Source organism: Branchiostoma lanceolatum, chromosome 2 (assembly GCF_035083965.1).
Source record: "Branchiostoma lanceolatum isolate klBraLanc5 chromosome 2, klBraLanc5.hap2, whole genome shotgun sequence".
Lineage (NCBI taxonomy): Eukaryota > Metazoa > Chordata > Leptocardii > Amphioxiformes > Branchiostomatidae > Branchiostoma > Branchiostoma lanceolatum.
The window spans coordinates 24217930-24235766 of NC_089723.1; the positions used below are offsets into that span (position 1 = coordinate 24217930).

At 46.6% G+C, this 17837-nt stretch overlaps 1 protein-coding gene across 1 annotated transcript in view; it reads right to left on the reverse strand.

The window, feature by feature from the left end:
- Positions 1–14112, reverse strand: part of LOC136428092 (A disintegrin and metalloproteinase with thrombospondin motifs 12-like) — a 34910-nt gene extending 20798 nt beyond the window's left edge. The window contains exons 1-3 of the mRNA XM_066417376.1: positions 13181–14112; positions 12558–12934; positions 4436–4616 (exon numbers count right to left, since the gene is read on the reverse strand). Of these exons, the coding sequence (XP_066273473.1) occupies positions 4436–4616; positions 12558–12934; positions 13181–13310 (688 nt within the window). The 5' untranslated portion in view covers positions 13311–14112. The remainder of the gene's footprint in view (positions 1–4435; positions 4617–12557; positions 12935–13180) is intronic.
- Positions 14113–17837: the final 3725 nt, after the last annotated feature.

Below are 17837 nucleotides of genomic sequence, written 5' to 3' on the forward strand. Positions count from 1 at the left end.
GCGACCCTGTTTTTCTAGAAGTACAAACACTAGTGCAGTATGACGGTTCCAAGAACCTTAACCATGTCAAATGTTACACTACTCCGCACGAAAAGTCCATGTGTATATGCCACTAACTATAACATTCAAATACCTGCGTGTTCAGTCCGGATAAAGACGCTTAAACACTTGTTGACATATGAAGACCTGGTAGCTTTATTTACGGTCGCCTCCAAGATGGTTCTTATCCTTGCTACATACAAAATGTACGGTGTAGTTTTGTCTGCCTAGTCAAACTGTGTATAAACTGTTAAGCGGTATTCGAACATTTACATAAACAGGTGACTTTATGGGACGACAACGTTTCGCCGGAAGTCCGGTTCTTACAGCGGTCCCTCACAAGCTGTGCCCTCACGAGTCAATGCCGCCCCCATTCCCCAGTGTATTCGTTCGTTTCGTTCAGACCCTTGTAGTGCCTAGTGTCTAGCAGGTTTCCATGCTGTAGCAGGGTATATTTTTACAGGAAAGGGTTGCTAGCCCTTCCCCTTTAACCTGCTCCAGGCACCCCCTCGAACAAGGGACCCCATTTTACGTCCCTTTCGAAAGACAGGTGCAACTGCAACCCCAACCGAGATACCCTTCCCAGGATTGAACCGGGCCTCCCACCAACCAGGAGCTCAACTGTGAGGCTGCTACTGCCTGTGTAGGGAGGAATTATCCAACTAGATGTTGAGAAGGAAGTTCAAGGAACAATGTTGACCGAAAACCAAGGAAGATGCATGTGCTGGGATTATCTCTGTCAAAACGCGTACGCGTACGTACATAATCTAACGTTACGCCACATCCTCCAGTCCAGATGCCCCATTTATAGTTGATGCCCACGTCTCAGTCATACACCTAATCCTTGTCAAAGCGGGACGAAGGATCATTTTTTCTGTTTTTGTTCTACATTATGTTTCATGAGGCACAAGACAGATATGTAGACTACTTAAGACCATGGACACATTGGATATTCAGACCAGGCGGTGTACTTTGTCAACATGGACTAGATATGTAAGTATCTGGTCTGGTGGCTCGCCTCTGCGACAGCTGACCTGCAGCGAAAATGATGATGATGATGCTGTGTTTCTAACAGCCAGTCCTCCGGCAATCTGACTTTTCCTGATATAGTTCTTATTGATTTATTTAATGCCCTGAGACTAAGTGTGCCTTCCATCGCGACAGCCTAAACACTTTCACAGCCTGTTATTCACGTTGTCCCGACTGACAGGCTTCGCGTCGATCCGATGTTTGCGACACAAGCGAGAGACAAATGGTCCTGGATAAGCCCAAGTCAAAACAGAAATGTCTGGGGTCAACTTGTTGTCCTAACCCTCCCTCCCGAGGCACAATAAATCCGGGAAAAAGTAGGTCGGGCAGGGAAGTTCCCATGTCATTGAAACACCTGCCGTTGTACACATCTAGCTGATAGGAGTATTCAGGAGGACTGGGAGCAAGTGAAAACGGGAACAGAGATCGTTTAAAATAGCGACGACATATGCTTGTCTAGAGTCGTAGTCTAAACGCAGAACAGATTGTACCGGTCATATCAGTCTGCCAAACTAAGCCTATTATAAGCTTAGACCTGGCGCCAAATACCGAACAACTTTCGTTTAATGAGTTTGTTCCACAGAAAGGAAGTTCATCCTGCCTCTAGCACTCTTGAAAACTTACAACAACTGGCGGCATGGACAGATAAGGGATACCAAAACTAAAGCACAGAAGAAGAAATGTGGGCGTTACGGTCACTGTTACCGTCCTGTACCACACTCGCAGCCTTCACTAGGCCTTCCCACGGGGTATGGATCGTAAAAAAAATCATCGTATGATTTGGCAAAAGGTGGAATAACTGGCGAGGAAGTTAGTTCCCACTCCTGGCCAAAGAAACACTACGATGGCTTAACTCCACTGGCAAATTGTACAGCCAGTGTAGTTAGTCTGGTAGATACTACCACACTCGCACGGACGTGTGCAAGTCACCGCGCACTGCTTGACATAGCACAGTGATGAGTAATTGGGGTGAAACACACACAGAGTAAATAGACGATTTATCAAAAGGCACTTCTCATACTTCTACAGACTGCAGAGTCAACAATATCGCGCTTTTCACGCCCGCTAAGTGCACGAAGTAAAGTGCCGCTCGCTTGATTGTGTAAACAAATCTTATAAGCATGCGGGCGAAGCTGAAGAAGGGGCCCTCGTCTGAAAGGGACATGATTCGAAGAAAGATTAATGTGCTTGCTGACCTAATCCCCTCGACATACCTATAACAGTAACGCTACAAGAGAGGTGAGAGTTAGACGTGGAATTTCAGGCACGTATCAGAAAGCGTCCCGTCTGTCGCAAATGGGGAGTCAGCTAAAAGAAATATATGAAAACCGTGAAAGTCATGATGACAATCTCTGAGATATGACCATGCGTTAGAGTAGAGTAGAGTAGAGACATGTAATACAGTACATGACACCACCACTGACCATGGTGCTGACTTGCCTTCATTGACTGACTACATTGACGTCAATGCTGTTGGTTTCCAATACCGACGCCTAGCAACCATATCTCGTCACCACCGCTGAACAAACAATGTCATCCCTGCTTGATCTGTAAGCGGTCTTTTGGAGAAGATCAAAGCAATAGAATCATGCGTTCATAAATCGTGTGGTTCTGAAGCAGGGCAGGGGAAGGCCTAAGGTTGCCCTAAGACGGACAAGGCCTTGTCAGAAACAGGTCGTGGTGACCTCGACAACCAAGCTCTTTTCAAACAAACTGCCATTACAGGGGAGTGTTGACGTCAGATGCTAGCCATCTGCGTGGCGGGAGACGTGTGCGACCGTCCGAGGGGCACATCTATCGTCTGCACGTTGTTTCCTCACCAGCAATGTAAACTGCAGTCAGGGAGTCGTGGACACATGTTAGGGACAGGGAAGAGAGCGTTGTCCTTGAGACGGGGCGCTTCTTCTGTCAGATTAAAACAGGTCATTATTACCTCGTGTGTGTGTGTGTATGTGTGTGTGTGTGTGTGTGTGTGTGTGTGTGTGTGTGTGTGTGTGTGTGTGTGTGTGTGTGTGTGTGTGTGTGTGTGTGTGTGAGTCTGTCTGCCTGTTTGTATTTTTGTATTTCTGGATATTTGTGGTCAGCATAACTTAAGAACGGCTAGATGGATTGTATGGAACAACAGAACAGTTTCACTGCCAATCCGCAAAACTAATCTGGGTGTTACCGTTGTAGAGGTGCCCGGCCGTATTCTCCAAGCAGAGGTTTCGGTTGAGATGGCTAGGAAATGCCGCGATTTTTAACGTTTCTCTCCTCTCAAACGTTAAATTCGCGGCCACTCCTATAGGCCCAGCCCTCTCTTCCTGGACAATAGTTGCTAGATGTTCTGCCAGTAATGCAGTCCGCAGCGATGCGGTTCCGATCAAACGAACACCCCACATTTCTAGCACGGCTGACGTACTGGTGTTAAATCGAGCTCGGCGGAAGAAATTGCTTTCACATCTGAAACCCAAACAAAATCGCTCCAAATCAACGTGGCGGAAATGTGGGAAAAGGGTAGATTTACTTTCATTGCAAACCGTTGGTGTCCTGAGAGAAGGTGTCTGCCGGTTTCCCAGTTGATGACGGACCAAAGATAATAAACCCAGCACCCTGACACGCGACAGTGTACAGAGATTGTGTAGAGAGGCCCGAGACGGAGCCAAAACTCTCCACGCCACCTGCTTCGGTGGTCGCTGTAATCACACATGAAGACACAACAACCTGCCACTGATGTTCTCCATGGACGAATTACCGACCCGCCAATTAACTCGTTTACACGTCTTCTTCCGCCGCTGCCCGTGTAGGGCCTACAGCAGGCCTGGAGTTATTCTTCTTTTCAATGTTATCATAACTCAGGCCTAGTGTGAGGTGCATAAGGTAAGGGGTAAAGCAGTCGTCCTCAATTGAGGTGAAGCCAAGTGCAGTTAGTGGCAGTGCAATGCGGCTTCGCTACGGCTCGCGCTCTTTTTCTCTTTTTTTTGTGGCCCAACACACCGGGTCACCCCAACCTCTACTCTTCTCGATAAGTGTGTTGGGTTCTTTTACTTGCAGAGGTTTGACGCGTGAGGCTTACGCCTGAAGCCACCTCATACACGGCGGGGTCGCCGGCTTTACGTCATAAACCGAAATAACGAATGCAGTCCCTTGCAACATGTCCGAGTTGGGGCCGACCCTTTGATCGAACTCCGGCCCACGGATCCACGCATATCCCACCATATCCTTCCTAAATATATCTATCGCTGAAAGAAAAGCATGTATCATCATGATAACAATCGACTAGGACCCAAAGCTACAAGCAAGTATTAGGGACTAAAGATTACAACTACCCCCCCCCCCCCCCCCCAATCATAATGTCCCAAAAGAATGAAAGACGATTGACCCCTACCTTCTAACCCACAGAAGTCCGAGTGTTCTCCCTCATACACAGGCGGGGAGGAAGGTCGGCTATCTTTAGGCAGAGCAGATCGTTTGTAGATGAGGTGAGGGTGTTTCTCCTCGGCGGTGAGGTTGTGTCCGCGGACTGGCTCGATGAAGTAGTCGACCTTCCCTGTCCTGATCAGTCCTCTCTGGAGATGGAAACAAACACTCCACTTTTGAGCCGCAGTAGCAGGATTCATAGGTAATGTCAGTGCAGTTAACGCTAAGTATTATTTTTTTTCATGCAGTTTTTTCGTGTATCATATTTCCTATTAGATACATAGACATCACATAGACAAAGACCACCTAGTAGACGAGGGCAATTCTTTCGGCTGTTTTTTTGTTACATGGAGGTAGACTTTTAAACCTTCCCTTTTGGGTCAAAATCTAGCAAACGTGAGTAGCAGAAATAAAGATTGGTGGAACAACTCTGTTGCAGCCCACCGGCTTCTCGGGTGTTCTCATAGTACCCTTCATAATGCCCTGCTTTCTGTCCGTGTTACAGAATGATCACCCCTGAAGTTTTCTGCTGTGTTCCCTCCATCTAAATCTTTTGTGGTAGAGCCTTTATATAATATGAGACGATATGTGTGGTAAACCCCTCAGACAGCAGGGGTGGGTCGCTCCCTTGTCACCATGCCATGCCTTGAGGGATGACAGACTAGTGGGTACATCCCTATTATCTATGGCGCAGGGCCAGGACTACCCGAGTCCTCCGGGCACCTGCCGACGGGTGAAGTCACGGGGCGCGCTGTTCTCAGGAGCAGGCTACCGGCAGGGGCGCGTTCCCGCTCAAAAGACGGAGCTGATAATTGAGCACCAATACCAGTGGTAATACCGACCATCTTGTATTCCACTTGTATTGCACTTGGAATGGCTAAGACTTTGAGTTATGGACAAAGATTTGTTTTGACATATCGGATTTTATATGAACTTTTTTAAGTACAAAGTTGAACGGGCAACCCAGCCGTCTTGAGATGAAATAAACTGATGAATACATAAATTTCACTCAGTTTATGTTTCGGGAGTATACACTAGGCTAAACACAGACAAATACTATGTAAACAAAACTGAATGAGTAAAAATATAGAATCCTTTGTGCAATGACAACTACTGGTTTGGTCAATCGCCACATCGCCGTTACATCATTCACCAGCACGACTCCCACTTTCGCTCAACCCAAACTGGATGTTCCTTCGGAAGCACACGTGGCAGAGTGGGGACAAGCCGTGTTTCAGTTCAGGCGATGTTGGCCTTGGCCGCTGCCAAGTGTGCCAACACTGTATAGTCTGGATCATCCACAGATGGCCTCCCGCCAACACAAAGTCTGGCCTGCCACAGCAACCCTAGGTGTGCGCGCGATGACATCATCTGGGGAGGGATGGAACTAACGACGCACAGGAACGGCGAGGAAAGATGTGAGTCAAGAAGGACCGGAAGGCAGGATTGTGACGATGACACCATTGTTCAGCTTAATTGTTTGATTCACCATGTTGGAACGGTATATTCCCTCCCCACACGGCAAAGGTACGACTCACTAGCACATTTGTCGGATGAAATATTGCCGCAGGGCTTCACAGGTGTAAACAGAGAACCTACAACTTCTCAACACGGACCCCTCACCGACTTGGCAGTGAACTACGTGAGGGCTGACCACGTGGCAAGTGACATTTGGGCACAAAGGGAGTTCTGTTGACAGATTGACAAATCAGATGTCCAACTCGCACTATGGAGTGTTAACCTCACCTCAGAAGACGAATCGGTCTGTAGGTGCACAGGGCACATGTACAAACACACATGGCATCTGCCGACACAGGACGGGCGTGACATGTAGAAAGACTAGAGGAGTCAAAGAAATGTTTCTCCCTCTGTCTGATACTACTGGATTCCGGTTCGGTTCCTGATTCTGTTTGTTGCCAATCTTGTATCTGTCGTATCCAAGAAACCTCGTGTCAACTACATCTACAAGTAGAGAGTTCGTGTCTCTCCGCCTTTATTCATCAAACCGTCTTTGTCAGGACAAGACTTAAATTTTTTTCGCGCTGGAAAATTTGTTGTGACCTTTGACGGGTCATAGGACAGGCTCGCCGAACGTGTAAATCATAATGGAAAGAATGACAGTGGTACTAACAAACCTGACATGTGGTTTTGCCAGCTGTGGAAGGGGGCTGGAAAATATGGCAAGGTACATGGTCAGGGTCATTGACCGCTGAGAAAAATGTGAAGGAAGTGAACAGCAAGTCTGCAACCCGGCGTCTTTCACTGCCGCTACACACTGGTTGAAAGCTTCTCCAGACTATTTCCAAGCTTTCAAACCCCATTTGATTTCCAAGCCTCCAAAATCCATTTCCAAGCCTTCTCCAAACTATTTCCAAGCATTTAAAACTTGAGAAGGCTTGAAAATGGGGTTTGAGGCTTGGAAATGGGGTCTGTAGGCCTGGAAATGGGTTTTGAAGGCTTGAAAATGGTCTGGAGAGGCCTTCTCGCCGTGTCGCTTCGGGTATTTTTGTAGGTTCACTGTTTCAGTCATCATGTACTGGGCCGTGAGGGACAGCTGCCGGGGACGAACATGCTCATTACACCCGGCCTTTCAACGGGCCGCCCCAGACCTGGACACCTGAAACCGCCGAGACCTTCTCCTCTGCCCGGCTCTGAAAGATGGCTGCTCCCACCCGGAACAGGACACTTCCTTTGAAATAAAGATATCTCTGTACTCAGGGTTAACATACCGAAGCTACCTTTTAGGTAATGTAATAAAACTGACACAATTCACCTTATTGATAAGCAAATACCGAATCGTCATGGACTGCGAGTTGCAGGTACAAACCACACATTGGTGTACCGAATGTATCAGGTATGGAGTCGACGCTCACAGTTACAAGGATATCGCTGCAATGATCCGAAGATGGACATGCGGAACGAACGAGATTCGGATGTTTTGACGTTCAGCTATTCAAAACAGAAAGGGGAGAAAGGTCCGGGAGAAAGTTTTCCCCTGCCGACCGGACGGAGAATTCCACAACAGGAAGAAGAACCATTATTTATCGGAACCAGAGCCTGACAAGAGTCGGAGATTGTGTTCAATGTGATCAATCGGTTTCTGCACGAACCAGTTATCAAAGAGGGAGGTTTGACGGCTCCACAAGCGTGTTGTGTGTTTGTTAGGTCACCTGTTCAACAGAGTCCTTTACCAGGGTCAACTGCACCGGAAACAGTACCATGGATCCTGCCACGTGTACGTGAGGCGCCGGAAACTCCTCTGTGGGAGAAATATGGCTTTTCTGTTCGCCTACGTCACCTTTGAGAGAAGGTCGTCACCGGCAGAAGTTGTTGTAACTTTGATATCAGGACACGATCGTCCTTGAACACGTCCACAGACGGTTATCAGTAAGTTGACTGTAAGAAATATGGGCTGCCGTGCTCTCAACTCTCACTCTGAAGCCTTGAACATGTTTCTTTAGCTCTACACCGAGTGAGTGAGATTACCGGGTCGACGGCGGAGTATTGCGTTACGTGCTTGGTAGCGGGATTCACGCTTGGAAGGTTGTACTTCGACTCGACCCAAACTTTCCCAAGTTTACAGATCTGTCTGTTCAACTTGTAGAGAACAAAAGGACGGACCAGACTAAGTCTAAGACAGAGGGGAGGTGTGGCAATGAGGACGACGTGTACGCAAAATCCAGACACTTAACAGGAAGGAACTGGCACATGATTCACGAAAATGTTGAATGTTTACGAAAATGCTAAAGCAGATATGACAGGTAAAACAAGTGAATAAGAAAGGGACGGGCGAAGCCACTTCCATCGCCAGAGGGGGAGGAACAGAGTCACCTTGGCAATGGCCCTGCTTCCACAGGATGAGGTACATGCAAATGCGACACTTCACAGGAAGGGAATGGCAAAACCTGATTCACAAATATTTTACAATGGTGCCAAATCAGATTTGGGTATGACCTGCAATACTCTTAATTCAAATCAGGAGAAGTTCAAAAATTCAAGTATTTCAAGAGCAAAATAATTCTACTCCGGTCTAAGTAAGCACGCTTGTCTTTAATCTCCAAGCAGATCCTGCGGTGGCAGGGGAACAATATCCATCGGCATGATTGGGGGACAATAGGTTCTGTTTGGCCAATGGATACCGTCCCCTGCCATCGCAGGATCTGCTTGGAGATTACTCAAGCATCCCCATCCCTGCTCCACACCTCATGATCAAGTCTCTTTACCGCTGATAACGACGGTATGCTGCATTCTGAGCAGCATTCCGTATGCCCGGCACGTGGCACCTCAAGGTCAAGTACATACGCGGCGTTTCCACTCGTACGATAAAATCTACCTTCATATCCTCCTCTCCATACCCTTAATAACGACCTGGCCGATCTCTAACACTCCCCGGGGAGCCGTCCTCCCCAAGCATTCAGAACAACCCTCAACATCAGTCCGAACGCGCCAGGAATTCCCTAGCCAAACAGAATTATCGCAGCGAGAAATCTCGGCAGACACCGATACCAGTTGACCCGCCACAGGTGACCTGGCTAAAGGGAACAACACAAAGGCCTGGTAAGGTTAACGATGAATTTATCTCCGAGAGATCCAGCCAATTTGTTCACAGGGATCCCAGTTAGTACTATAGTGACTTCTCGGGTTTTTAAAGGGACTGACCATTGCAGTTTAGTCACTGCCAGACTAACTCTGCTAGTCTCTGCCAGACTAACTAGATCTAACTACGCTGGCTGTAGGGAGAATGTTTTTGCCAGGGGAGTTTGGCCACCATAGATTTCTTTGGCTAGGCGCAGTCAGGGGGGAATTTTAACCTTCCCGTGGACCGACTATCCTGGCCAACCATTCCCCTTTTTGCCGAAGTCTACGATCCATACCCCCGTAGAAAGGCCTGGTGGAGGCTACGTTGTAGTCCTCACAGACCGATAAGCGTGAGGGCTATCTGGACACAGTGAAAGACGGAACAGAAATATTTTTCTCTAATGAACGTGGAAAAACAGCTGCGCCTGGCGGTGCTGAAGGGTCCTGTCTGAGTTCAGCCTTCATATCGTCTCGCTTGATTTCTTCCTTCCACGTGACACAACAACGAGAAACCATAACTTCCCCCCACTTTCTCCGTGTGCTGGGGAAGTAATGACCATGATCGATTAGGCTGAATGTTGTTGGAGGTTAATCCGTCGTTGACACATCTCGACAGCGACGCGTTTTTTAATCATGGCCGGCTCGCCACAGGCTCTGTCTGATCTGATGTACATACACTTCAATACTATCAGTACAGCTCTGTCAGTCCAGCTAACCCTATCCGGACGAGATACTCGGTTTATTCCTCAGGGACAGCGCACAGCACCAGATATTTATTTTGGAATATTGTAATTCTATTTTCATTGAAAACATTGCGGCTTATCAAGCGTGGAGATCTTTGGGGAAATATCATCATGACGACTTAATGTTTGCCCATCTTCACACCGTAGTATGGCGCTATGTGTACATCAAAACGCTTTTAACGACTCTACTAAAGGGTTAACTGTCTACTTTGCTATTTATATAGAGCATGGCGAGCTGTGATCAAGAGGGCGGAGCAGCAAGACCCTGTTCTATTTCCAGACGGACTAATTTCAGTGCCAGCTGAAGGACCAGAAGCTGAAACGAAGGGAAGGGGAGATCCGTCGACGCGTCCGTTACGTTCCTGATATACGTTGGGTAGACAGGAGGAAAGGGAAAGTCCGTCTGGGGCTAATATTTCCCGTAACGCCCTTTAGAAAGGGCCACAAAAGAGCTCTGGGCGTAACGTCACCTCTTCACCTGATGTAGACCATATGGAGCGCGTCTAATTTGTTTGATACGAGGTAACGAGCGCGCGACAGGGGGAGGACAGCTTTTCACAGCTCGGCCGCTCGAGAGCCTCACAGCCCCAAGGTAGGCAGGTCAAGACCCCGCGATAAATTTACCACGAGCGTGTCTGGCCCGGTCTCCGAATTAAAAAAAATCGCCAAGATATGTTCCTTTAACTACAGAAGAAGAAATACACCAAGGTTTCTTCTTATACATCTTGGTTTAAGTACGAAAACAGACCAGACTTCAAAAGGGGGCGGGTCTACAAAGGAAGGACTCTCGAAAAATGTCGGGCGTTTTAGCTAACAATAACATGGCATTGTACACCTTAACCCGGGGTAAATTCCTGCAAAATACGCCACTCCCAGGACACCCATTGTTTGGGATACACTAAAAAGGAGGAATCTTAATTAACCCTTGTCCTGCGGACCGCCTATATATAGGCGCTACGCATAATGTGCGGGTCCTGCGGACCGCCTATATATAGGCGCTGGGGGTATTTCCGGCACGAACGCGTCTCACTCCCGCGTAACCCCCGAAACCCGGAAGTAACATAGTGTTGCCACATCGTCGGGGTCAAGGGTCAAAATTGTTGTTGCGCAATTCGTCCCAGGACGCATGCGTGATATGTTAATGAGGCCATATGTTAATGAGGCGGCCATGATGCCGTGTCGTCTGCTGGAATGTTTTCGGGGCGATATTTTCCGTATTTCTGGCGGCAATTTCGGTGTTTAAACGCCAAAATGGATCGGTACACGGCCGAAGACGTTCTAGAGGACATTTTCACGAACGATTCAGGGGTGGAATATCCTTTAACAAGTGAAAATTCCGCTGAAATCAGTGACAGTTCTGGCGAAGACGGGGAGTCACAACATCGGCCTCGAAGACATGTCGGGGCAAGCGGAGAGGGACCCTTACACGTTGCTGATGAACTTGAAAGCGGCGCTGACGCTACTTTTAGCCATGGAAGAGCTCGGGGCACTTACCGAGGACGGCGTGGACGTGCCCGAGGAGGTAGTGGATGTGGTCGCTGGCGGGGAAGTGGTGCATGATTTCAATTGTGGGGCTGACCAGTCTCAGACTTTGATAGCCATATACTTACCTGTTATAATATCTGCAATTCGTATTTCTTTACATATAATACGATATATTATTCTGATGTTGTCAAAACTGGTCAGAAACTTTGTAGTCTTCGTAGAAACCTGTGTGTTGATGCTATACAAAGGCATATGAAAGCATAGTGGAATAATGTACTTTTTATTGCTTTTTATGTCTTTATTATAATATAGCCTTTAGTATAGATTGTAACAACTGTATGTTGATATGACAAGAAAGGTTAGACTATAATCTTTCCACTCATGTATAGAAAGCTAGAATGTCAATTGTTCTATGGCTACAGCATGAAGTGTACTGTTCTGTATGAGAGTGTAGATTTTGCTCAAAAGTGAGTTCAGCACCAAGGGCAGTCTACAACCATATACATGTACTCACCTGTTACAATACCTGTGTATTTTACTTCTTCACATTCTGATGTTGCCAAGACTGGTCAGCAACATTGTAGTCTTGGTAGAGACCTCTGTGTTGGTGCTATGCAGCAGTATATGGAAACTTTGTGGAATAATGTACTTTTTATTGCCTTTTGTATCTTTATTACCTTTGTATTCGATGATATTACTTTGTTTGGAATTCCAAAGATAATACCTGTTGTAAGCTTTCAGCTGATGTGTAGGAAAGTGATTGTAATAGAGGTAAAGAAAGAAGTATACTAATTCTAAATGGCTCAGCTTTTCTACAGAAAAGCCAGTTCAGCACCGTGGACATTGTATGGTCATAAACCTACCTGCTGAGATACCTGGGTGAACTTCTTCATCATAGATAAAGCTCTGATGTTGTCAGGATGTGTCAGGAATGCTGCAGCTTTGATATTGGTACTTTTTATATGGTTCAGATACTTCAATACAAAAGATTTTTGAAAAAAGGGTTTTTTATTGATTTATTGCCATTATCAATCAATACAGGTAGGTGCAGGCAAAATTTGCAATATATTTCTGAAAAGTAGAGACTCTTAGCTTTGTATTGATATATAACTTTATAGAGTTATTTGTGGGCAAAGTATCAAAAAAATAGCAAAGTTAAAGCAGTACCCCTCCTTTAAATAGGGTCAAAAAAGCCCAGCACAGGGACTACTATAGGGTAAAAAAAGTCCAGCAGGACAAGGGTTAATTATCCTGAAGAGTTCGTAAACAAGAAACACAACATACCAGTCCACTGCAAGTGCTGATGGCCACAGATGAGTCCCTGGCTGACGGAACGGTACCCACGAAGTGACAGGGGTTGGTCGGGCCGCGGGTGACGGCTGCCCGTGAAACGTTTCCCCGATGTCGTTCCAGGACATACCCGGGTGCCAGCAGAGCCGGGTTCAGGCGTAGATCAAGATGCAAGTCAACCCCGTCCACAGTGACCTTGTAGTGAAGCCCGCCCGCTTGAGGAGAGGATGGGCGCCCTTGGTCGCCTGCCCCCCGCCGGTGGAGGTGGTGGTGTTCGCTGTGCACGACTCTGTGCGATATGAACTCCCCGTCTGGGGAAACTCTCACGGGGTGCACGACATCGTAACTACTCAGACCATCGGCGAAATTTGCTGAAAAGTGAGAGTCAAAATATAACACAGATGTCGGAAACAACTTGGAGTTGGAGCAGACGGAGAGAGGAATGCAGACTCAAAATACAATGAGCCCAAAGCGTTTAGGGCTAAATTTGCCAGATGACGATTGACAGGGTGCTTTTAGCGAGGACATGGATGTCACAGACACACAAGTTTATAACACATACTGTCCACAAAGCATTTCGACATAAAACATTGATGCAAAAGATAAGATGTGCTTACCTTGCTTCTCGTCTGGAAAATGGAATGTTCTCTTTCCAGGGCCATCCGACCCGTTTGCAGTACACGTTGTTGCAGCAATTAGCAGCAACAGGCACAAAATCGCGAGGACAATAGTTAATCGTCTAAACATCTTCGGTAGAAGTCTTGCAGCTTTTTGCAACGCGGGGGTTTTCTGGGTGAGTTTGCTGGTACCTAACCTGCCCTCCCTCGTCCTATGCTCCACTGCTTGTGACGGGAGCACCTCTTTCTCTCAGCGCTGACAGTGGCAGCCCTACTGGACAGGCAGGCAGGCGGTGGCAGATTGTCGGAACTGTGACCGGCGAACCGGCAGTTTTGTATTTAGTGCCACGAACGCCCGCCCTGCAGAGACTTGGTAACAGACCCCGTCATGCCTTGGATCCGAGGTTCCCATTGGCTCGGCGGAAGAACGTCCCCGCTTCCGATTGGCCCGACGCTCGTGCTCTGGCCTCCCCCTGGCGACCCGCCAAAACTCGAAGACGTAGAACGTCAAGAGGAACCTTGGAAGGCCCGGACGTGGTCGACGCATGATATGAAAGCAATCTGTTTCGTGCAACAAGACCCCAGAATGAGTACAGCGGCATGGTATACAGTTTCAGGCTATCTATCTAACCCATGCAACAGTGTGTCAGGTGTTCTGTGTAACTTGACAACAATTCAGGTGTTCTGTTCCTTTCTTTTCTAGATACAACTATGATGGCTCAACCGTGAAATACGCTTTCCCAAAAGGTTAAAAGCCTCTGAGCTATGAAAGACGTTGATTGATAGTTTCACTCTGTCTTGCCTAGCCAAACCAATGGTTGCTACCACGTACGTTACGTCATCAATTAGATACTGAGAAGTTAAGTTTTACCTCATACGTGGCCCGAGTGCCACCTTGGTTAGTTTACGTCCGCTCCGCTAACGCCGGACGTTAACTAACAAGGATGGCACCCACAGTGCTAGTCTGTATAACGCAAACTCCAGCTGTCCGGGGGTTTCTCTCCCCTACCCGCGGGTGGATAGCCGTTACAGGCGGCGGGCGGACACGGGGCTTGGCTGAAACCAGGCTACCACAGTGCTAGAAATGAGAAACAAAGGGGAAACAGCATCAAATATTACCTGACAACTGTCCTGTTATCAACCAGACCTGTTCACATTGCCAAATCTGATAACCTTGGCTTTGTACAAGTTGCAATTGATACATGTACATGTACGTGCCAACGTCAACTGAGACGTCCGGGGCATGCCCGCAACTCAGCCCTTCAGTAGATGTGGCAGGGTGCCCAGGGGACACGGGTTGCGTCACTCGCACTCATTTCCCAGGATTTTAGGCAATATTGATGACTTTTACCTTAAAGAATGGCTAATTTGGGGAGTGTAGTCCTTGGTATGTTTCATCTAAGGAGTGTCTGGTTTAGGCTGGGCGCCGTCCCGGTTAGTTTACGTCCGTTTGAGTAGCGACTATCGGAGCGGACGTAAAAGTGACCAGCACGGCAGTCATGCTACTGCAACGTTCACTTGAAGTCAACATATTCATTAATTCATCTTGAACCGTATATGACCTGTACGATATAGTTGAGTATCAATTTGTACATGAGCACACTTTCTGCTCTGGTCCAGAAATTGTCCAAAAGACTTTTAGCACACTTGGTTGCATCGTATGGCATCATTTCATACAGAGGACAGGTAATAGAAAATGCCGTAATGACAAATTTGATCGACATAAACTACAGACAGGAACATATTGGTACAGCCTGCGTTTACCTCTTAGTAAAAGTAAGGCTGCAGATGTACAAAATGTGTGTTATATGTATGGCACGGATGGCACCAAGGATCATGGTACTATGTATTGATGTATAGCATGATTTTGAGTGAGAATGAAATTCGAATCTGTTCATTCTTGGAGAAACTAAGAGGTTTAACCGTTACTGGGTTAGAAATAGTCGACAACTGCTGTGGGAAACATCGGGGAGCCAAGTTTAGATACGTTCCTAAAATACATCGCCGATGGCTAATTTTAGGCAAGGTTTCTACACGACACGTGATACGTAAGGACAATGGCAGCGGAAGCCACACGAGAAGTGCGGGGAAACACGCTCTTGGTCAAGAACAGACAAACAGCGTGGTGCCGGCTGGGTAAAAGGGTAACGTCGAAAGACAACCCCTTCTTTAACACCTGTTCTTTCATGTGTACTGGACTGTACCTGTCACCCAGGTACATTCTTGAGTGACGACGTCTTTAGTGGCATCTTTTAAAAACTGAAGACAGCACATATGTATAAAGATCGCAACCAGGTTAAGGACTGACCTGACATGGAATGGTGTCAAAAAGGCATAAAGCGAAAATTGACAGCTTCAAACTTTGATGTGTAACTGGTGCAAAGGTTGATAAGATTCAAAAGCCATAATCAGCCTGACTGTAAGAAGTTCCATAGAAACCAGCGCATAGAAAAAGAAAATACCGCGGAAGATGGATGTAGCAGCCTCACAGTTCAGCTGAATGTCCCAATTAGTTGGTAACTGGGAATCCCGGGTTCGAATCCGGGGAAGGGCATCATGGTTACAGCTGTATTCGTCTTTCGGAAGGGATGTAAAATGGGTGTGCCGTGTTCGAGGAGGTGTCTCAAGCACGTTTAAAGAAAAGGCACTACAACAGCCTCACTACTCAGGTGGTACCTACTTGCTGTACTTCAGAGGAACGAAAAAAAGATAGAGAGAAGTACATACAACAGACAGAATGGCTGTGAGTGTTAGTGCCACGCTGTTCTGACGTGACCTACATTTCTGTACCAAGCCGTTGATCGAAGACAAGTCTGGATATGAAATAATGGGGCTTCGTCAGCTTTTTCGTGTCAGTCACGACCTCAGACGTGACCTCTGAACGCCCTTCATACGTCCCACGACCTTCATCACGCTTATAACGTCTCCAGCGTTGACCCTGAAAGCGACACCAAGTGGTATAATTATCCCTCTCATATGCCCTAGGCACAAGGAACTCTAAAGGGAAAATCTGAGACGTTTGTGGGAAGTTCAAGAACCCGTGGCTTTTAAAACTTCCTTTGAAACGTGAATGTGATTTATAACCCTCATTACACTCTTACGATCAGCATGCGACTGAGAAAAAACAAATGTCAGAGTGAGTGAGAGAGTGAGAGAATGAGTGAGAGATTGAGTGAGTGAGTGGGCGATCTGCCAAATTATTCAGTTTATACTCCGATGTTCTTAACTTACTTGCCTTACTTACTTAGTCCAATGTTCAATGGTGCCTTATTTCGCTATTAAAACACACCATAGCTGTTAACGTTATAGTATGAACATCAGACAAATTGACGTAAAACATTTGTTAGGGTTTGGTTAAGATTTGTTCTAGTTATCACGGTTAGTCCGTAATTTGCTGTTAAAAATTGAAATTTGCTGCCCGCAAAAACTAATCAATTTAACCATTTCCGGGGACACAGTTCGAGTTCTCACAGACTTCGTGTTGAAATTTAAAAATCCCGGTCGGGTCAGGACTGGTAGAACATCTCGATAGGTATTAGCTTCAGGGAGCATTTGCAAGCTAGATATATAGTAGATTTGATCAAGTCAGATCGCTAAGCAGCAGAAATTGTCCTCATCGGTCACTTGACCTTCCTGTTTCTAAGCTTTAGTAGTGACGATAAGATTTAATGTAACAATTCACAGAAGTCAAAGAGAGCATGGTTAATTTTCTTTGGCATCATGATCAGAACATTGAAGATAAGAAAGTCGTAATGTACAGCGATTTTAGACGATCGGCAATCATCTGTTGTTCAACTGTCTAGTAGGTAACTAGAATGTCGGACGTTTCGGCCCATGGACAGTTCGGCCCCTCCGAAATCAGGACGTTTCGGCCTCAGGTCCAAGACGTTTCGGCCTCAGGTCCAAGACGTTTCGGTCTCAGGTCCAAGACGTTTCGGCCTCAGGGCCAGAACGGTTCGGCCCTAGCCTCCAACAGGGCATCTTACGGAGACTCGGTTCGTATTTCAATGCTTTAATTTCGACTTCTTATTTCCTTTTTCAGATGCAATTTTCCCCGACAGTTTTCAGACACCCGAATTGTATCATCACCGAACCATTTTAAATGTTCAATTTGTTACCAGTTATGGCGTGGAATTGTTTTTGTTGTATTGTATTGTGTTGTCGACTTCAATTTCACTAACACATTCATGTTCTTTGAATCATTTCTAACTTAAGATGGCCCACAGCCCATCGCAAATTTTGACTGTTTATTGACAAACGGAACTATTGATATAACATACAACTAACACCTTTTCATTGACACGTTCATGTTCTTTGAATCATTAAATTGAACGATTAAACTGTCTAAAGTAAAAATATCTAACTATTACTGAAACATAAAACGTATACATGACAACTAACTAACAAGACACAGGCTCTGAATACGATACTCGATACAAACTAAAAATAGAAAACAATGAAAATAGTGAAAGTTACAGTAAAGTTACAAAAATTACACATAGTAACTAAATGGGCCGAACCGTCTTTGGCCTGGGGCCGAAACGTCTTCGGCCTGGGGCCGAAACGTCTTCGGCCTGGGGCCAAAACGTCCTCGACCTGGGGCCGAAACGTCGGGGCCGAACTGTCCATGGGCCGAAATGTCCTGCTACCGGTAGTT